Source organism: Bufo bufo, chromosome 1, assembly GCF_905171765.1.
Source record: "Bufo bufo chromosome 1, aBufBuf1.1, whole genome shotgun sequence".
Taxonomy (NCBI): Eukaryota; Metazoa; Chordata; class Amphibia; order Anura; family Bufonidae; genus Bufo; species Bufo bufo.
This window is the reverse complement of record NC_053389.1, coordinates 756381797-756403257: the sequence shown is the minus strand read 5'-3', so window position 1 is coordinate 756403257 and position 21461 is coordinate 756381797. Positions and strand designations below refer to the sequence as shown.

The following is a 21461-nucleotide window of genomic DNA, read 5'->3' as shown; positions in this document are numbered from 1 at the left end:
CTACAGCGGCACCTTCTCGGATGAAATACGGATAGCTAGCATTGCATGCGTTTTCGCCTGTGCCCACCTAACACCGATAACGCGCCCGCTCAGTGCAGGCTCACGGTACGCCGCGGCTTCTGCACAGTGACGTTCTCGACTCAGCGCCGGCGGCCGGTCATGTGATCTTAGTCACGTGTCACTCGCGGCTCGCCTCTCGCTCGCTTTACGGCTGCCGCAAAGCGCCGTCGGAGCCAGCAGACGGAAGTGGTGAGTGCGGGGAGCGGGGGCGGAATCGGTATCGGTGATATATAGAGACGGTACTGCGGCCAGGACTCCTCCTGTATTATAGCCGGGTGTTGGGGCCGTGTAATGTATGTATATGGGAACTCTCACCTGCTCAGTATAATATACTGTAATATATAATAAACTATATGATAATATACTGCCTCTAAAAATCCTCTCCTAGGGCAGAAGATGTTGGGCTTCATGTATCAAAACTGTCACTAAAATCTGGATTTGTTGCCCGTGGCAACCACTCACAGACAGCGATCTGATTGGTTGCTATGGGCAACAAGGACAACTTGCCCAATAGATACAATAGATTAATCTCCCCAACTATTCCAGGGGGCTCAGGAGTTCGGGCCCCTGCCAGTTACTAGAATATGGGGCCCTGGTGATGTGATATGCCATCATACAGGGCCAATCACTGCAGCCGCTCTGTTCTGCCCATCACTCAGGGTCCCAGCTCTCAAATACTATTCCAAACCCCCCCCCCCCCCCCCAAAAAAAAAAATGTTTAAAGGGGTTTTTACTTTATGCTAGTTAGCCCCTAGGTGCAACCAGGGCGGCGCTGTTGCACACGAGGCTCCTCTCATCTACCCTGCTGACCGCGCCCCCATCACTGACTGACAGGGCCAGGCAGTGAAGAAGTACTCGCGCCTGGCACTGAAGCCGCATGGGAGTGGATATCGCCAGGCACTCCATCTCTGTACAGTGCGTATGCCGAATGTGCTCGCCCAAGACTACCGGCCCTGTCAGTCAAAGTGAAGGGGGCGTGGCCAGAAGATGAGCAGATCCTCAGGTGCTAAAACAAAGTGCAACTGCCCTACCCTCTTTGCACCCAGGGGCTAATTAGCAGTTTCTCCACAATGGCGCCACCGATGGACGTAGGAACAAGAGCAGTAGAATCTTCTGACCGGCGTGCATCTGACATGTATGAAGGATTCATCACTAGGTATGGGCTGACAGATTCCCTTTAAGGCTACTTTCACACTTGCGGCAGATTATATCCGGCAGGAAGTTCCGTCTGCGGAACTGCCTGCCGGATCCAGCAATCTGCATGCAAACGGACAGTATTTGTAGACGGATCTGGATCCATCTTACAAATACATTGCAAGAACTGATCCGTCTCTCCGGATGTCATCCGGAGAAACGGATCCGTTATATATTTTTTTCACGTTTTTACCGGTTTGCGCATGCACAGACCGGAAGGACGGATCCGGCATTGCGGTATTTTTAATGCCGGATCCGGCACTAATACATTTCAATGTAAATCCGGCATTCCGGCAACTGGTCCGGAATTCCTCCGTCCAAAACGCCGTTCAGTGACTGAACTGCAGACGTCCTGATGCATCCTGAACGGATTTTTCTCCATTCCGAATGCATGGGGATGAAACTGATCAGTTCTTTTCCGGTATTGAGCCCCTAGGACGGAACTTAGGGCTGGAAAAGAAAAACGCTAGTGTGAAAGTACCCTTAGTTTTACTATTTTAAATAACCACACAGATCCGTAAAAATCCGGATGTATGCATGGCCCCATAGAAAATGCTGATAGCTCCTGGATGAAAAATGTCATGCACATGAGGCCGTAGAGGGGGTTCCAAACTGGACACTCATGAGATGGGTCCGCGGCTCAGGAAATCGGACGTCGGTCCATTATACTCTTGGCAGAGGGACTGTAACACATCAGTTCTGAATGTCCGATATTGTGGTCATACTATCGCTATACTCCAGACAGGCAGTAGCGGCTTCCTTCGCCGTGGTTTCCGGCTGCCCCGTCCGTATAGCAGGGGACTTGGATCACTGAGAAAAAAAAATATCTCAGACCCCTATAAATATTAATTAAGAAATGAATCTGTTGAGAATTGACATTGGTACATTGCCACTGACATGACCCCGTGCAGGACAGCAAGCAGCCCACACGTAGATTTCCCCCCCTTCTCCCTTCTTGGTAAGGGCTCAAACGTATTTTTTTTCCATGTACTTTCTGTTTTGTTTTTTTTTGTTTTTTTTTTTCTCGTCCCGTATGCAGAACTATTCCCTTCAATGGAGCCACAAAAAAACGGAAATGTTTCTGTGTGCGTTCTGTTTCCAAGGATAGGACTGTTCTATTAGGGGATGGCCCTTCTGTTCCGCAGAATGCACACGTCTGGTATCCATGTTTTGCGGATCCAACGGTCATGTGCTTGAGCCCTAAATCTGAAAATATACGTAGTCATGTTTTTTTGTATCGTCCCCTCCAGATTGCGCCGTTCGTGGCCATGAGACCGCAGGCAGCTGTGGCCGGGAAAGTCTTCATCCAGAGGGACTACACCAATGGCACCTTGTGTCAGTTCCAGACCAAGTTTCCCTCTGAGCTGGAGACTCGGGTAAGTTTGGTGACCCCCATATCCTAACCATGTGCACCCCTTGCTCGGCTCTAATTGTATTTCTATAAAATATATTGGGATATCCTTTACTAATATTAATGTATGGTCCGTTTTCTATTCTCCACTTGCATATTTTCCTCAAACAAGGATGTACATCCCACAGACGTAATGCAGAGGTCTTTATTCATCCTCGGCTTGGTTCCTTGTGAGGTGCATCATCTGAATGTTTATGAAAAATGTAGGTCCTCCATAGTCTTTTCTGTATGTTAGGCTACTCCTGCTTGTCCACGATGACATCCGTGGCAAGATAGTGGTTCATCTGTAAGGATTTCCATGAAGAATCCGTCTTCGGTTCACGTGTCCGTTTTTTTTTTTGCCCTCCCTGTGTTATTTGTATTCCACGTACTCTGCTAGACTTTTCCAGAGCATCTCCTACCAATGGTCCACGAATGCCGCAGACCAAACATGGATGCCATCCGTGTTGTGTTAATGGTTTTCACGGACCCATAGACTGTAATGTTCGCGAGGGATTCATAATCGCGGACAAAATAGGGCATGCTTTCATTTTGTTACCACCCGTCCACGGCCCGTGGAGAACCACGGATGTGTGAATGTCAGACCCGTACAGGCTGGTGGAAGCACGCTTTACAACTCGCCAGCAGTTTTTTATTTCAGGCCTAAGAAAAAAATGCAGCCTATGAATGTTAAAGGGGTTGTGCAATCCCTATAATGGATTACTACGGGTTATACTTATCCCGCGTCGCTTCTGATGCCCGCACGGCCGTCGCCGCATCTCCCCGTCGCACATATCAAAACATCTGTTGGGGGGGGGGGGTTGGAGGCAGCCAATAGCAGGCCGCGACAGGAACGAGCCTCCCTAGAATCCCCGATGCAGCCTGCTATTGGCTGAAACTTCCATTCCCCCCCCACCCCCGTTTGATGTTTTCATCTGCGCGACGAGAAGAAGCAGCGGCGGCCCTGCGGGGATCAGGAGCGATGCGGGTGCCAGTTAGTGGGATAATTACAACCTGTACAAGGTGCCTGAGCATTACAGGGGGTTGGATAACCCCTTTAAGTGAACCAGATCTTGTTTGCGTGTGCGTTTCTAACAACTACGTTACTACTCGCAGCATCCTACAAGTAAGAACCCTGTGCGAAATTCACTCTAGGTCTAAAAAACCTTGTTGGCACTGCCACATATCAGGAGCTTTCAGTGATGGGCATCTTCATAAGCTGCTGAAAGGGTGCTGCCACACTAAGCCTTTTTCTTTTTTTGGTTTTGTAAAAAAAATTCAAATATGAAATTCATTCGTTTTTCCTTCTTCTGATCCGTCAGAAGACCAGAAAAAAACGGGTCCGTTAAGCACATTTTGCATCTGTTTTAGTCATTTCCATCTGAAATCCGTTTTTTTTTTTTTTTTTGTTAAAATGGATGCACAGTGTGCATAACGAATGCCTAAAATACAGGATCCTTTTTCTTTTTGTTTTTTTTTGTTTCTTTGTTTTTTCATGCTCTTCTGAAGGATCCGAAGAAGGGAAAATGAAATGGCGATGTGAACCCAGGCTAACTGAAATCTTAGTGTTTGTAGGGTCCTTTTATATTTTATTATTGGTCCACGCCATCTGGGCACGTTTATAACTGCCCAAAACTCAAAGAAAACCAGCGTTTTTGCAAAGAAAGTTGTAGCGTGACACAACCCAAAGAGGAGCCATCTGTGTCCTTTAGGTTTGTTAGTGTAAAACTGCCAGCGCTGAAGTGGTGTTTTTGTAATTTATTGTGATTTTTGTGCTCACATTTTTTCTGCCCTTTTTAAAGTCTTTTATAGATAAGCCTAGGAGAAAAGAAAAAAAAATGACCATAAATCAAAATGCTTTGCGTGGGATGTGTTTTATATTTTGCTATAGGCTTTACAGTCTACAGATATGGATGGCCTTTCCTGTGTATAGGTCGTCGGTATCAGATTGGTAGGGCTTGACACCCTGCATTGCCATGATCAGCTGTTTCAGGCAGCCGGAAAGTATACAGTGTACAGAGCTGGAAGAAGACGGCGCCATACACTGTGTAGTGGCCGCGCTGAGGTACTGCAGCTAAGCTTGCATTCAAGTGAATGGGAGCTGAGCTTCAATACTCCGGCGCCACAAACTACACTGTGTGCAGAGCCATCCTCTTCTGCTGTTGTGGCAGCCCGACATCTATCGGATATTGATGACCTATCCTGTGGATAGGTTATCAATAGGGATGAGAAAACCCGATGGGTTCTGGTGGAATTCCGTTATCACGGAATATAACGGAATTCTATGACTGGACGCAAAACGGAAGCCTTTAGGAGGCGTTCCGTCATAACAGAAGTCTATGGGCAGCATAACGCATCCATAATAATAATCTTTATTTATATAGCGCCAAAATATTCCGCAGCGCCTTACAATTCAGGGGTTCATATACAAACAGTCATAAATAACATGGCAACAACAAGAGGAATGAGGGCCCTGCTCGCAAGAGCTTACAATCCATCTGGTTTTCATTATGCAGGAGAGGACTTTGCCTTCCGTCCTACATAACAGAAACCAGACGGCTGCGTTATGCTGCCCATAGGCTTCTGGTATGACGGAACGCCTCTTAAAGGCTTCAGTTTTGCGTCCCGTCATAGAATTCCGTTATATTCCGTGATAATGGAATCCATAACGGAATTCCACCAGAACCTGAAAACATCGGGTTCGCTCATCCCTAGTTATCAATATCTGTAGTCCGGAGAAGCCCTTTTAAAGTTAGGCGACTTTCACACTGGCGTTTTGGCTTTCCGTTTGTGAGATCCGTTCAGAGCTCTCACAAGCGGTCCAAAACTGATCAGTTTTGCCCTAATGCATTCTGAATGGATAAGGAACCGCTCAGAAAGCATCAGTTTGCCTCCGATCCGTCGCCATTCCGCTCTGGAGGCTGCCTGCAGCGTTTTGGTGTCCGTCTGATGAAACTGAGCCGAACGGATCCGTCCTGGCACACAATGTAAGTCAATGAGGACGGATCTGTTTTCACTGACACAATCTGGCACAATAGAAAACGGATGCGTCCTCCGTTGACTTTCAATGGTGTTCAAGAAGGATCCGTCTTGGCTATGTTAAAAATGATACAAACGGATCCATTCTGAACGAATGCAGACGGTTGTATTATCTGAACGGATCCGTCTGTGCAGATCCATGACGGATCCGCACCAAACGCACGTGTGAAAGTAGCCTAACATTGAAAACTCTGCAAAAAAACCTCCGCGTTTGAACCCTGCCTAGTTCACTGGTTGCACTAAGGTGGCCAAACACCTTAGACCTCTGCTGTCATTGGAGAGTCTGGGCACCCCCATACCCATCAGGTGGTCGGCTGCCAGTCTTCTGATGTGTACGGGCACCTTTAGCTTCCTGGAATGCGTCTGGAAGATAAGGTTACCCGTCTTCTTTCCACAGCTCTGGAACTCCATAGTCTGCGTAATATGAAGAGTTTATTTACAATGGCCTCCGTGTCGGCCTCTCTGCACCTCTTGGGGAGATTTATGAAGATTTTGGTGAGAATTTTCAGATACATTCTTGGCAACGTGACTGCCTGAGTGGGTGATATTGACGTGAACGCAGCGTCTCCTTGGCTGCTGTGCCGTCTCATCCGGCGATCCTGGATGTCCAGATTTATTTTTCTTCTCTCGTGCTGCAGGATTGTTTGGTTTGAGATCTTTTCAGCCTTTTATCTTCATTGTGTGTCTATGGAGGGATTACGCTGACTTGCAGTTCTCCACAGAGCTGCTATTCATTGTGCTGTGGGCTGTTATTAGGGGGTCATTTGCATCTAAGCCGGCCACAAAAGTAAGGAGCCGGGCACGGTGTGGGCAGAGGTGTAAAGTCCTACTCCTTTAATTCTAGGAACTGGTGATAGAGATGGGTAGCCATGGGTAAAAGCAATGCAGGCTGCCATAAAGGGGCAACAGGTCAATGGAGGCTTTTAATTGATATATCCCACTCTTGGGCGTCATTCAGACGGCCGTGGTGTTTTGCGGATCCGCAAACCACGGACACCTGCCGTGTGTGTTCCACAATTTGCAGACCACACATGGCCGCAACCATAATAGAAAATGCCTATTCCTGTCCGCAATTGCGGACAAGAGTAGGACGTGCTCTATCCATTCCGTGGAACGGAACCACGGATGTGAACAGCAAACGGTGTGCTGTCTGGAATTTTTTGCGGCCGATTGAAATGAACGGGTCCGCACCCTTTCCGCAAAAATTGTGGAATGGGTGTGGACCCGTTCATATGGTTGTCTGAATGGGCCCTTAAAGGGAGTTTCCAATTATAAGCCGTATGGTAGTTTTCCAGTTTCTCTAATATCATTGTGTTACCTGTGTCTTGAAAGGGTCAATTTAAACACGGCAGATTTGGGGTCCAATCACACACTATAGGGATGAAATCCGCAGCAGAATCTGCACGTAACACGTGATTGTGATGAGATCCATGGTGGGAAAAATTTGCCGTGTGCGAACTTACCCTTAAGGCCCCTTGCAAACGAGCGTTCCTCCCGCAGCGAGTCCGCAACGCAGCTCCCGGCATGACCTCCCAGTGCTGCCAGGGGGTCGCATAGCATTATATTGATTTATGATGGTATGTAACCCTTACCGTTCTGGAATGTATTTGATAACACTGGCATAATGCTGTCTGTGTTATCCAATACATTCCAGAACTGTAAGGCTGGGTTCACACGAGCGTGTCCGGATTAGTTCCGGATGCGTCCCGGTGTGTTGCGGCAAACCCGCGCGAGTAGGAATGCAATTGCAGTCAGTTTTGACTGCGATTGCGTTCCGATGTTCAGTTTTTATCGTGCGTGTGCAATGTGTTTTGCACGCGCATGATAAAAAACCGACTGTGGTACCCAGACCCGAACTTCTTCACAGAAGTTCAGGTTTGGGTTCGGTGTTGTGTAGATGTTATTATTTTCCCTTATAACATGGTTATAAGGGAAAATAATAGCATTCTGAAAACAGAATGCATAGTAGGTGATCAGTTGAGGGTTAAAAAAAATAAAAAAAATTAACTCACCTTCTCCGTTTGTTCGCGTAAGTCCCGGTCTCTTCTTTACTTCTCAAAAGATGAACTATGGGCTAAAGGACCTTTGGTGACGTCAGATCACATGCTCCAATCACATGGTCCATCACCGCGGTGATGGACCATGTGATTGGAGCATGTGATCTTACGTCATCAAAGGTCCTTTAGCCCATAGTTCATCTTTTTAAAGAACTAAAGACCGGGAGAACTACGCGAACAAGAGGACAAGGTGAGTTAATTTTTTTTATTTTTTAACCCTCAATTGATCACCTACTATGCATTCTGTATTCAGAATGCTATTATTTTCCCTTATAACCATGTTATAAGGGAAAATAATACAGTGTATAGACAGTCACCTAGCAACCGTGCGTGAAAATCGCACCGCATCCGCACTTGCTTGCGGATGCATGCGATTTTCACGCAACCCCATTCACTTCTATGGGGCCTGCGTTGCGTGAAAAACGCAGAATATAGAGCATGCTGCGATTTTCACGCAACGCATAAGTGATGCGTGAAAATCATCGCTCATCTGAACAGCCCCATTGAAATGAATGGGTCCAGATTCAGTGCGGGTGCAATGCGTTCACCTACCGCATTGCACCCGCGCAGAAATCTCGCCCGTGTGAACGCAGCCTAAGGGTTACATAGCATCATAAATCAGTATAATGCTATGCGACCCCTGGGAGGTCAGGCAGGGAGCTGCGTTGCGGACTCGCTGCGGGAGGAACGCATGGCTGCAGTCAAAGTCCCGAAAGGCTTCCATTTTTTCTTCTCCAATACTAGTGCATGTGAGAGAGGGCAGGCCTAAGGGGATTCTAAGAAGGGGTTATCCCGAGGGGAAGAGTGTGAACATATCCTTATGTAGCCCTAATATTGGGTTGGGGGTCTCTGCCAGTCTTCACGTTCCAGCTCTGTGTTGCCGCAGGGCTTCTCCATATCACATGCATAAAACCAATATTTGTCTGTGCAAAACCTGGGCCTGATTTTGTTGGCTGGGCTTTTTCATCTAAAAATGAAATGGCTGAGCCGCTGTCTTGTCCGGGTCAGCTCACTTCTGTCCAGATCCCTTAGGTAAATGTCCTACCACATGGGGGTGTTCATGTATGAGTGTGCTGGACTGGGAAGTAAGTTAAAGGGACACCATCAAAATGATTTTGGGTAAGTGATGAGGAGAAGGACATGATGAGCAGACACAACACCTCATCAAGCCGTCCTTACCGAAACCACTGCTTCTATATGGTAGAACAATGCCCCTCACAGTCCTGCCGGTTATTGCGGGGCGCCCCCTACCTGTAATTTGTAGGTAGAGGGCCATCCTCCTATGGAAATGTAGTTACGGTATTCAGTGTTGTTTTGAGACCAACTCTCATCACAATCTGTGGTTTAGTGAGCAGGTGCCCACTCTTAATGGGTTGGTCATCGTGGAAAAAACCCTTTATGCTGATCAGAAAGTATCCCGCACCTAAAACCACCGTGATCTGTTGGGGAACTTGGCCGCAAGTTCAGTATTTCTGGAAGTATTGCACAGTTCCCTTGAGTGCTCTCTGCTCGGACTAATGGACCCGCTTCCCATTAAGATCCCACAGATGATAAATCTGCTTGGTTATATTGCAGTTTTGCCCGACTAAGCAAATATCTGTTTCAGGACTCTAGAAAAGCTAAGTGACAACTTCTGCATGAAATGGAGTAGTATTCTTATAGGTTGTCACCCAGCTTTCCAAGAAAGAATTCATGAAGCAGCATAAAATAGAAAAGTGAATGTAATGTAGTCCCAACTCTGATGTTTTATGGAGTATCCACAAGATATGCCATAAATGTCCAACAGATGAGCCCTGTTCTCCAGTTCAAGGGGTTTTCCCATCTCATATCCTAGCGATATGCCCCATTGTCTGATAGGTGCGGGTCCCACCTATCACGTGAAGGGAGGGTGCACTGCGCATGCGCAGCTGGCCTCCATTCATTTCTAGGGGGCCAATAGGAACGCTTGGCGGTGGCTGGCTTCCTTTTCGGCTGTGTTTACGAGATACAGTAGGTGCGGCTCCCAGCGGTGGGACCCGCACCTATCGGACAAGAACGATATGCACCCATTGTCTGAGATGGGACAACCCCTTTTACATGCTGGTCTCAGAGATGGTCCCCCACTTCTATCAGAAACCTGTGGCATAGCTTTTGGATAGGCCATGAATGACTGAAATGGGGGGATGACTTTCAGCAGACCGCTATTAACCCTGGCGGTGCATGCATGGGTTTTCACAGGAGGGAGGGGGATCAGCCTCTGGCAGTGGCTTATGTCCCGTGATAACAAAGGCTTGGTGTGTGAAAAGCCTTTTTTTTTTCCCCCGTGACGGAGTTGGGACACGCCCGAAGATCGGCCAGTTGCACTTAAATGGGGGGGTTTGGCTGACAATCATCTCATGGTTGTCTTTACATTTTGAGGCCAGTAATCCAAGGACCTACGGTTTTCCTTATGGCGGACTATTAGAATTTTTGGAGTATTGACTTTAGCATTGAGCTAATTATTTTTTTTTTTGCCTTTTAACGTTCACTTTGCTCTAAAATGGAAAGACCTCTCATCCAGCTTCTTGTATCTTCCTCAGGTCGACAGACAGCAGTTCGAGGAGACGATCCGGACATTGAACAACCTGTTTGCGGAGGCGGAGAAGCTTGGAGGCCAGTCCTACCTTGAGGGCTGCCTGGCCTGCCTCACTGCCTATACCATATTCCTATGTATGGAGACGCACTATGAGAAGGTGGGTGTGCGGCACGGGCTTGGCGCGGCTAAAGGAAGAGGCCGCATGCCTCCATCTTGGCTCCCTGCAAGCGCTTACAGAGGCGTTTGTTTTCCTCCTGAAGAATTAAAGCTGAGTGGGGATATAAAATGAGCCGTCCTTATTCCCGGTCAGCTGTGTTTAGATGAGGTTTTTTCGGAGAATGAATTGAGACCTTTCAGCAGCTCTCAGATGAAATGACTTGCCACGTACAGACAGATCCTGGATTTATTTATTCAGCCAGGGCTGGCCAGACTCCGGTAAACCCGAGGATAAAGAGACAGCGCTCCCACCGACACCCATGTATGTGCCCACCATCAAAGTGGTTAATAAGCGCGGTCTGTGTCTTCACATCCCCCCTGCCCCTTTCAACCGGACCGTAAATATTGGGTCCTTGGACAGCTCTTCCTAAGTGGCTAGAGAAAGCAACTGATTTGGATGAATTCACCTCTGTGAGAGGTACATAGTGTAGGCTCACAAATATGTTCTTAAGAAGGGGTTTTATGTATTTATCCGCCTCGATCTTCCAGCGGATTAACCCCAGTGATGCCGGACAGATGCATTTCTTAATGCGTCTCGCAGTCGTACCGTAAGAAAGGGCCAGTAAAGTTAAATTGGTGGACGATCCGGATTTCAAGGGATATTCCTGCCTTGTAAAGTGATGGCATTGCTAGGGATAGGCAATCACTTTATGATCGCGGAGGGTCCCAGATGTTGGATCCTGAATGGGAAAGAGCTGCAGCGCTGATTCTCTCTTTTTTCCCTGGTGCTTTTAACTCCATTCACTTACTCAGGGCTGCCGTCTCCTCGTTTTCAGGATCAGCAGGGGTACCGGAGGTCGGACCCCCATTTCTCGGAAAGTTCTGCATATATGCCATCAATATTTAAAATGGTAATACCCATTTAGCTTCTTTTTTTATTAAGGAGCAGAGAGTACTACTGAGACTCCCTTTATTACTGCAGCTAAAAAAAAGTTGGAAATTTTGGGGGTAGGATATTTACTTTAGGGCTCATCTGCACGCAACCGTTTTGCAGTCCGCGGATCCAGGCCGTGTGCATGGTACCATTTTTATTTTTTTCCCCAAACTCCTCTGGAAATCCAAAATAGATATGAATAGGACATGTTCTTCTTTGCGGGTGCCGCCTAACGGACATACAGTGTACTGTCCGCATCTTTTGCAGCCCCATTGAAATTAATAGGTGCGCATCCAATCTGCAAAAAATGCCTATCGGATGCAGACCGAACATCCGGTCGTGTGCATGAGGCCTTAAAGGGGTTGTGTCATTGCTCATATATGCCACCATATGTTGTGACCCTGCTGATCACTAGAACAAAGTGGCGGCAGCGCTAGAAAAGCAATATGCCTGACTATTCCACCCAACTCTTTCTGGGTGGCATCACGGTCACCCATCAGTCAGTGGCCACCCATGAGGCCTCCTGGAAAAAGAAAAGCAGAGCCATCGGAAGTTAGTGGTACGACTGTTTCCTAGTGCCGCTGACACTTCATTTTAGCAGCTGACTGGGCTCATTAGCGCTAGACCCCCCCAATCAGGCACTGATACTGTATATATATATATATATCCTAATGATATGTTACCAGTATCTATACCCAGAAACATGTAAGAAATCAAACACATTTCTAAATTATAACATTATGTTTACCTGTTGTCCAAAAAGTTGCAGTGACCCAGTCTTGGGATTTCCTTACAAGATTTATTTCACTTAAACGGTCTGTCTCACTTCAGTAAGTGGCATTTATCATGTAGAGAAAGTTAATACAAGGCACTTACTAATGTATTGTGATTGTCCATATTGCCTCCTTTGCTGGCTTGATTCATTTTTCCATCACATTATACAGCAGGGGTTCTGGTTGCAGGCGCTTTCTCCTGCCAGCAGGGGTTCTGGTTGCAGGCGCTTTCTCCTGCCAGCAGGGGTTCTGGTTGCAGGCGCTTTCTCCTGCCAGCAGGGGTTCTGGTTGCAGGCGCTTTCTCCTGCCAGCAGGGGTTCTGGTTGCAGGCGCTTTCTCCTGCCAGCAGGGGTTCTGGTTGCAGGCGCTTTCTCCTGCCAGCAGGGGTTCTGGTTGCAGGCGCTTTCTCCTGCCAGCAGGGGTTCTGGTTGCAGGCGCTTTCTCCTGCCAGCAGGGGTTCTGGTTGCAGGCGCTTTCTCCTGCCAGCAGGGGTTCTGGTTGCAGGCGCTTTCTCCTGCCAGCAGGGGTTCTGGTTGCAGGCGCTTTCTCCTGCCAGCAGGGGTTCTGGTTGCAGGCGCTTTCTCCTTCACTCTCGTACAGCAGAAGAGTCTTATTACAGCCCGTCCGTCTGCTCCAGACTCGGCTCACATAACACTTGCTTCCACTTTTTAGATTAGATTGAATTGCTTGTCTGACTCCACATATTGTGCACCAAGTACATGCAATGATGGGCTTTCTGTATGCATGCACTATGCTGGGCGATATGGGGGCAGCTTTGGTTTTCTGGTATATGCTGATTGTTCAATCCATAAGTATTCATGTGTTCCCTCCGCCACCTTTTTGTGTTTACTTCTAGGTTCTGAAGAAGATTGCAAAGTTTATTCAAGAGCAAAATGAGAAGATTTATGCTCCGCAGGGGCTGCTCCTGACTGACCCAATAGAAAGGGGCCTGCGTGTGGTATCCTTTCTGTGACTACTACTAATTCCTGTTGTAGATCGTGCCGTGCTTATAGAAGTCTGTAGTTTGTAAATGGTGTGCAGACTACAGACTGCTATATATGTCAGCTTGTATTCTGTCCCTATCCCTCTCCAATGATGGTCGTATGAACTTGTGGGGTAGTGAAGTTTGATGACATTTCATATTAAAGAAGCTTCCTTATCAGGACAAACCTGTCATAGAGGGGGGGGGGAGGGGTCCCCCAATCCGGCAGACTCTCTTCTGCACCATGCAATACGTTCCTCCGTAGCAATGTCTGTTGGCAAAATCAGCTTCTAAAGTGAACTTGGGTTGTTTGTGATGGTCTGAGTGGCCGGCGCTTTACTGTTGTAACGTCTAAGGCTACTTTCACACCGGCGTTTTGGCTTTCCGTTTGTGAGATCCGTTCAGGGCTCTCACACGCGGTCCAAAACAGGATCCGCTCAGAATGCATCAGTTTGCCTCTGATCAGTCTCCATTCCGCTCTGGAGGTGGACACCAAAACGCTGCCGGCACAGTTTTGCTGTCCGCTTGATGAAACTGAGCCAAACGGATCCGTCCTGACACACAATGTAAGTCAATGGGGACGGATCCGTTTTCTCTGACACAATCTGGCACAATAGCAAACGGATCCGTCCCCCATTTGACTTTTAATAGAGTTCATGACGGATCCATCTTGGCTATGTTACAGATAATACAAACGGATCCGTTCATGACGGAGGCATGCGGTTGTATTATTGTAACAGATCCGTTTTTGCAGATCCATGACGGATCCGCCCAAAACGCGAGTGTGAAAGTAGCCTAAGCCAGTGATTGGCTACGTGGGCGAGCCAGGACAAGACATACAGAGCAGCAAGGACTTGGGGGTCGGGGGAAGCATGGATTGATCGAGATTAATAATGACCACATACTTGGATTTTGTGGTGACAGGTCCTCTTTAAAGGGGTTGTATAAAAAAATTTAAAAAAATCTCCAAAAACTTTGCCATACTTGTCCATAGACAGGCTGCGGGCACTTTGTAAAAAGCTCCGTATTCCCGAGAACCCCTTTCAGGGAACAGCACTTTTATTTTCTCATCTCTGCCTTCCAGAAAACGTGACTTTGTAAAGAATATTTTTCTATCAATGTAGCTATATGAAAGCTTGTTTTTTTTTTTTTTTTTTTTTTTTTTTTTTTACGGTTTACATATAGAAAAGCAATTCCACCATTGTTTTTTGGGGATTTGTATATATCACTGTGCAGTTGTTTTTTGTTACATTTGCACAAAAAATACTTTACATTTTTTTTTTTGACTTTGTGTTGCTGCTTTCCAAGACTCCATAATAATTATATTTTTCTGTTGACCTGGCTTTTTGACTACTTGTGCATTTTTCCAGGATGACTTGCGCTTTTCATTGGCACCATGTTGGGGTACATATGACTTTGATTACTTAATTCTCTTCTGGCATTGTGTTTTTTTTTGTTTGTTTTTTACAGTGTGGGACAAATAACGTGCGGGACAAATAACTTAATTTTATAGCAGGGGTCCAATTATGTTTGGATTTGTTATTCATTTTATTTTCCGTAATAAAGCATTGTACTGGGAAATGTCTGAGGTTTTTTCATACGATGGAATTTTGGGGCATATCATGCAGTGAAATCAGTGTGCGATCTGCATCCTATACTAGTGAATGGGATTACCACAACACTCCGCTCACATGCACGAGAGATTCTCTAGGGTGGAATTTTGATGCCGGAAATAAATGACATGGCACTTTGGGTGGAAGATTGAAGGATTAGAAAGTTTTTTGTTTTTTTTTTGTTTTTTTTTTGTTTTTTTAAGCCCCACTGTGGATCTTGACCCTGCAATATTCCCTTCTTGCATTGTATCATGCATGTAAGGGGGCATTCACAGGACCGTAGTGTTTTGCGGATTCGCAAAACACGGATACTAGCCGTGTGCTTCCCGAAATTTTCAGACCGCACATGGCCCCAACCATAATAAAAAAATGCCTGTTCTTGTCTGTGATTGCGGGCAAGAATAGGACATGCTCTAGCCTTGCCATGGAACGGACCTACAGATGTGGACAGCAAACAGTGTGCTGTCTGCATCTTTTGCAGCCCCATTGAAATGAATGGGTCCGCACCTGTTGTGGAACGTGTGCGGACCCATTTATGCGGCTGTCTGAATGGGCCCTAATTGTTACACTTAGGTACGTGGCAGGCCTGATAGCCATTGTTCGCCCTCTGGCCTCCATGGTAGCCCACTGGCAGCCTACAGTCACTTTGCAGGGCGCCTGTGGGCTTACAGAGGTCGAGTTCTGTAGGCTAGATTAGTGTAACGATTCCCTGCATCTTTTACAGGCAAATACTAGTTTTCAGAGGATGAGAATTTTAAACGTGTCTTTCCAGATGATGACGGTGTGTCAAATTGCACCCAACGAACGATCGTGTTGCTAAAAACAAAACAAAAAAACATCTATTTTGATCAACTTCAGACTGTTTGGCCAGCTTCAGTTTTTACAAGTGGAGCATGTCTTGTGTTTTCTCGATTCTCTTCCTTGACCCAGTTTGCAGATTGAGATTACGATCTACGAGGACAGAAGCCTGACTGGCAGATAGGACAGGTACGTTACATAATATTTCTTTTAGATGAGCGTGTCTGATTGAACTGCCTTTTTGCATTCTTAAATTCCATTCTGGTTTTATGGAAATCACTGCAGCCATGACGAGCCTTAAAGGGAACCTGTCATCACTGTAATGCCTCCCCGACTGCCTGCAGTACCTCACAGCGATGGTCATCATGTCTCCAACCATGCCTTTGCTTGTTTCATCCGATGGAAAACTCTGCCACAAAACAACTTTATTTATCCCAGGTGGCTGTTTGTAGTAAGGATCGACCAATATTGATTTTTTTTTAGGGCCGATACCGATAATTTGTGAACTTTCAGGCCGATAGCCGATAATTTATACCGATATTCTGTGAAATTAAATTTTTGAAAAAAAAAATCCTGCACAAATCTGCTGAAAATTAATTTTTATTGTTAATGTGTAGTTGTTTTTTTTTTTGTAAATCTTTCTTTTTTATTTATACTTAATATATATATATTTTTTTTTTTCTAACTTTTAGCCCCCTTAGGGACTAGAACCCTTGTCCTATTCCCCCTGATAGATCTCTATCAGGGTGAATAGGAGCTCACACTGTCCCTGCTGCTCTGTGCTTTGTGCACACAGCAGCATGGAGCTTACCATGGCAGCCAGGGCTTCAGTAGCGTCCTGGCTGCCATGGTAACCGATCGGAGCCCCAGGATTACACTGCTGGGCTCCGATCGGAGGAGCAGGGGAGAGAGGATCCTGTGGCCACTGCCACCAATGATTAATACTGGGGGGGGGGGGGGGGGGGGCGCACTGCGCCACCAATGAAGATAAATCTCTCATTTATTCATATACAGGAGGCGGGAGCTGGCTGCAGAATCACATAGCCGGCTCCCGACCTCTATGACAAGTAGCTGCGATCCGCGGCACCTGAGGGGTTAACTACCGCAGATCGCAGCTATCGCTCATAGAGGTCGGGAGCCGGCTATGTGATTCTGCAGCCAGCTCCCGCCTCCTGTTTAATTTGAATGAATGAGTAAGTTAACATCATTGGTGGCGCAGTGGCCGCAGCCCCTCCCCTCCTCTTCTCATCTGTCTCTTCATTGGCGGCAGCAGCACAGGGGGGAGGGAGACACTGCTTCCTTCTCCCCTGTGCTGCTGAGGGAACACGGAGAGCGCTGACAGCAGCGTGATCTGTGTTCCCCATACGTTATCGGAATATCGGAAAAATAGATGCCGATAACTGTCAAAATCCTGAATATCGGCCGATAATATCGGTAAAACCGATAATCGGTCGATCCCTAGTTTGAAGTCAAAGGGACAGCGGTCTTGACGCTCCAGCTCCCGTCCTGCTCCTTTCCCCTGATTGACGGCGCATTGTGTTTTTTATTCTTCATTTGCAATGTGCCTTTTGGTTTCATTTTCAGCGTCTGCGCAGTGAGACGATCTTTAGTGTACTTGGCTTCAGAGGCTCTCTGCGTGGACGCCAACTCCTGGGAGTGAGCCCCTGAAGCCAGGGACACTGAAGATCGCCTCATCGCACAGAATCCCGGGTGTGTTGTGTCTGAAGAAGAAAAGCACTGAGCTGTCAATCAGAGGGTAGGCAGGAATGGGGGGTGGCTGGCTTGACTAGGAGCATGTAAGCCTCTGGCCCCCTGACTTCAAGCAGCCAATTTGAACCGCTGCCCCTGGATGAATAAAGAGGTTTTTTGGCAAAGTTCTCCATTGGATGAAACGGACAAAGATCTCGTTGGAGACAGGACTATAGCTGTGAGGAGTACTGCAGGAGGTTGAGGAGCCATTCTGGTGATGTCAGGTTCCCTTTAATACCCCTACACTGCTGCAGCCGATCACTGGCCTCAGAAGTATATGGCACATGATTGCAGTGTGTGAAATCCATAGCATAAATCAATGTTCATCACAGGTCAAGTTATATGCAGATTGCATTGTGGACATTTTTCACAGCTTGTGGATAAGATTTTATTAACATCTTTCCATTATATGGCGGAATAATTATTCTGCGGATTTTCCGCATGCAATCTGCCATGTGTGGCCGTGCCCTTATTTCATATGAAATAGAATAATTTACTGTAACAGAAATGGCTGATGTGGTGAAGTGTAACTGTCATTTTATTTTATTTTTTTGGTAATGTGCAGGGGCAGCGATACTGACCATTTTTGTAATCTATTTTAAAGGGGTTGTCTCACCTCAGACATTGGGGGCTTATCGTTCTATTTTTAGAACTGTCGCCCGCAAAGCGAAGGAGGGTTCACCGTGCAATCGCAGCCGCCCTCCATTCATTCCCATAGGAGCGCCGAAAATAGCAGAGAGCTCGCTCGGCTATTTCCGTCAGCCCCATAGAAGTCAGTGGAGCAGTGGCTGTGCTTGCACGGTACGCTTCCCATTAATTTCATTGGGACTGCCAATGTCGACCTCGGCGCTCCCATAGGAATGAATGAAGGGCGGCCCCTTTATTCTAAAGATAGGTGCGGGTCCCAGAGGTGGGACCCACACCTATCAGACATTGGGGGCATATCTTAGTGATCTGCCCCCGATGACGGAGGTGAGACAACCCGTTCAATTACTGAAAACGTACATTTCTATTAGAAAAATAGCTCTAAAGTGGCACATTTTGTCTTCTGCTCACTTAACTGTGGAGATGCAAAGCACTTGCTAATATATATATATATATATATATATCATTGAGGACAGCAGCAGTCAGTGTGGAGCTCGTCTCCACAGTTAAGTAAACGGAGCATTGCTATGGCACAAAATGGGCCAGTTTACAATTCGTTTTCTAATAGAAATGTACAATTTCAGTAATTAAAGTATATTACAAAAATAGTCAGCATTACAAGAAAAAAAAAGAACTTTTTAAGGGTTTGTTCAAGATTTCTTCCAGAAACAGCACGACACCTGCCCTTAGGTTGTGTCTGTATCTCATTTTCAACCTCATCCACTTTAATACAGCTAAGTTGCAATACCAGAACCAACCAATGGATGGGGGTGGCGCTGTGTTTGAAATGTTTTTCTAGCACTGTACAACCCCCTTTAAGTACAGTACAGGAGGTTGGTTGGATAACAGACGATGGCATACAGAAAGAAGAGGGCAATGGGTGGGCTTAGTCAAGATGCTGGGAACATTAGAAGACTCTGTGACTGACCTCTTCTCTATTATATCTTGTCGTGTTTCCAGGGGGTTCATCTTGTGCGTTGTAAATATTCTCCGCTGTGAGACCGTCCTCCCTGACATTCCTTCAGTTGCCATTCCTATGTCAGCAGCGCGTCCTTAATGACTTCTCCATACTGTACCTCATGGACTCGGTACCCCTTTCCTGTGCCAATCTGTGACCCTGCCAGCTTGCCCTCCTGGACCTGATCAGAGAAGGTGGAATATGGCTCTGCGGAATGGACATCATCTTCTGGGGGTGGGGGTAGTGCCAATATTCGTTCTCCTCTAATGCTTTGACATCTTCTTTGAGGCCACTTTTTTATTTTTATTATATTCGTAGCTCTTAAATGATACAATGAATGCTTCCGGAAATCAGGATGGTGTGCATGTACGCTGTGCCAGGGTCATCCATCACTGGATGGAATTCATCATCTTGCAGACAGAGGCTGTTGTCGGTTTTCTGTCCCTTAAAGGATAACTGTCATATTTTCATCAAAAAATACATTTTAGCATATGTTACTGCTGCAGCAGCATTATGAATAAAGCAATCTTTAGTAGCTTCACTTACAACTGTTTTCCTTGAGTTTTCCCCTTAGTTACGCCTGTTTTGAATCCTATATTATGAGGATCTTCTCAAAATGTCTCCTCTGCCAGTTCTCTGAGGCCAAAACTGCTCTCCCTCACTTCCCATACAAGCTTGCTGTAGCCAGCAGCTCCCTGCCAGCCAATCAGATTGGATTACTGAGAGACACGCCTCCTCACTCTGAAGCCTAATGCAGGCATGCAGTGTGAAGGACCGCCCCTCCGTCTTCCTAGCCGGAGACAGATGAGCCATAGCAACAGTCTTTTAAGGGAGCAGTGGAAAGGGACAGGAGACATTAATGAAAGCTGTTATTATAAGGTAATTACAGATCTTTGGGCAATCATTGACAGACTAACTCAGGTATACATGCCTAGCTCTAATAAACTAGCAAATAAAAAATATATGACAGTTACCCTTTAAAGAGTTGCTATAACCTCTCCTGACGTGTCTATTTTAGTAGCAATTCTGGGGTGTCTTTTCTTACGACTTATGTTGTGTCATTCCTCTATTACTGCTACTAGAAGTTTATGAATTAATTGCTAGCAGTTTTCAATGAAGGTCCAGCTGAGGATGTGCCCCTGCACAGTCTGACACTGACAGCACGGATTGGATGATGTCAGACTATACAGGGAGACGCTAACCAACTGGTAGCACTCAACTGGACCTTCATTGCAAACTGCTGGCAATTAATTTATAAACTTCTAGTAGGAATAATAAAGGAATGGCACAACAAAGTTGTGAGAATAGATGCTCCAGAGTTATTACAAGGGGGATAGTAGTTGATAAAACTGGTCTGTCAGGAGAGGGGATCTGTCCTGTATAAAGTTAAATTTTTGCCATTGTCATTCCCTCTTTGTTTTTTTGCCCCCTCAATTCTTTGAATTATTACAACTTGGTATTTATAATATACGTTTAGTACTAAAAAAATTTTTTTATTTTTTCCCCAAGTAAAACTGTGGTGGTTTTGAATAGTTTTTATTATTTTTTTTTTCCCCTGAATGTTGGCATACTATGTTTACAGTCTCTCTGATGCCCACACATGGGGAAAAAAAGACCACCGGTATATGCGAAGGAACATACATAGATTAATATGCTTGTGGGGAGCCTGAAGCAGCTGAAAAGAGATGGAGAAATGTGTTTGCAATGCCAGTTCATTTTCCAGCTCGACCAGACTTGGCAGATTGGCGGTGTTCTTCGGCTCAGCGACCACCCTCTGTTCCCTGGCACAGCGCTGCTGCTGGTAGCAGAATGGTGAAGAGATCCAATGTGTGTGTGGTAACTGGTATCCTGGTATTGAATATAAACTCACGCCATGTAAACCTCTCCTCTTGTGTACATTGTCACTGTAACAAACCATGTGCTTTTTATGTATGGGATTTATTATAAATAAACTGTAATTTATAGGGAAATTTTCATTGGACAGTTTTTTTCTTCCACTTTTCAGTTATTAAAGGGGTTGTGACATGAGCGATGTTGAAAAATGTAAATCATACATCACATGAGAATCTCTTTCTAACAAAGCTAGAACCAGTAAGGTAAACCAGCTCACCTGCCACATGTACTGCAGTCCTTGGGTGCACAGGAAACCATGGTAAGACCTCTTGAAACAAGGAAAAAAGAGAAAAACGATCCAGCACTACTGTAATTTTTGAGGAGGAGTCATGAATAAGAACTGCTTAGTTCGAAACGCGTAGACTGCAAATGACACATATGGAGGTTGTACCACTGTACGAATTTTTATCACCGCAATGAAAGAACCGACGGCTCAAAAATTACAGGAGTGCTGGATCGTTTTTCTCTTCTTTCCTAAAGCTAGAACCAGCCCTGCACATCACATAGATCTCGGGATTGTTGCAGTTGAAGGACGGAACTGAGCATGTGCGACCACCACAATAAGTGGACGTGTGCTTTTCTATATGGATTAAACACCACGGGACACAATTACAATGAAGTAAAGAGAATATCTCACTGGAGCATTTTTCTAACAGAAAGTAAATT

General features: G+C 46.1%; 1 protein-coding gene across 2 annotated transcripts; it reads left to right on the top strand.

Annotated features, from left to right (window-relative positions):
- Nucleotides 1–171: 171 nt before the first annotated feature.
- GOLGA7 (golgin A7) lies at nucleotides 172–19464 on the top strand. 2 transcript variants are annotated; one of them, XM_040414546.1, is made up of 6 exons: nucleotides 172–249; nucleotides 2505–2630; nucleotides 10299–10451; nucleotides 13014–13115; nucleotides 15690–15739; nucleotides 18905–19464. In XM_040414546.1, the coding sequence occupies exons 2-5, from the start codon at nucleotides 2523–2525 to the stop codon at nucleotides 15732–15734; spliced, it is 408 nt and encodes a 135-aa protein (XP_040270480.1). In that variant the 5' UTR covers nucleotides 172–249; nucleotides 2505–2522; the 3' UTR covers nucleotides 15735–15739; nucleotides 18905–19464. The 2 variants fall into 2 exon arrangements, with proteins under 2 accessions (XP_040270480.1, XP_040270481.1); XM_040414547.1 differs by lacking the exon at nucleotides 172–249 and adding an exon at nucleotides 266–353.
- The last annotated feature ends 1997 nt before the right edge of the window (nucleotides 19465–21461 follow it).

Coding starts and splice junctions, on each gene's coding strand:
- GOLGA7 (XM_040414546.1), top strand. CDS start 2,523: ATGAGACCGCAGGCAGCTGTGGCCGGGAAAGTCTTCATCCAGAGGGAC. Junction 2,631..10,298: donor CCTCTGAGCTGGAGACTCGG/GTAAGTTTGGTG, acceptor TATCTTCCTCAG/GTCGACAGACAGCAGTTCGA. Junction 13,116..15,689: donor TAGAAAGGGGCCTGCGTGTG/GTATCCTTTCTG, acceptor CCCAGTTTGCAG/ATTGAGATTACGATCTACGA.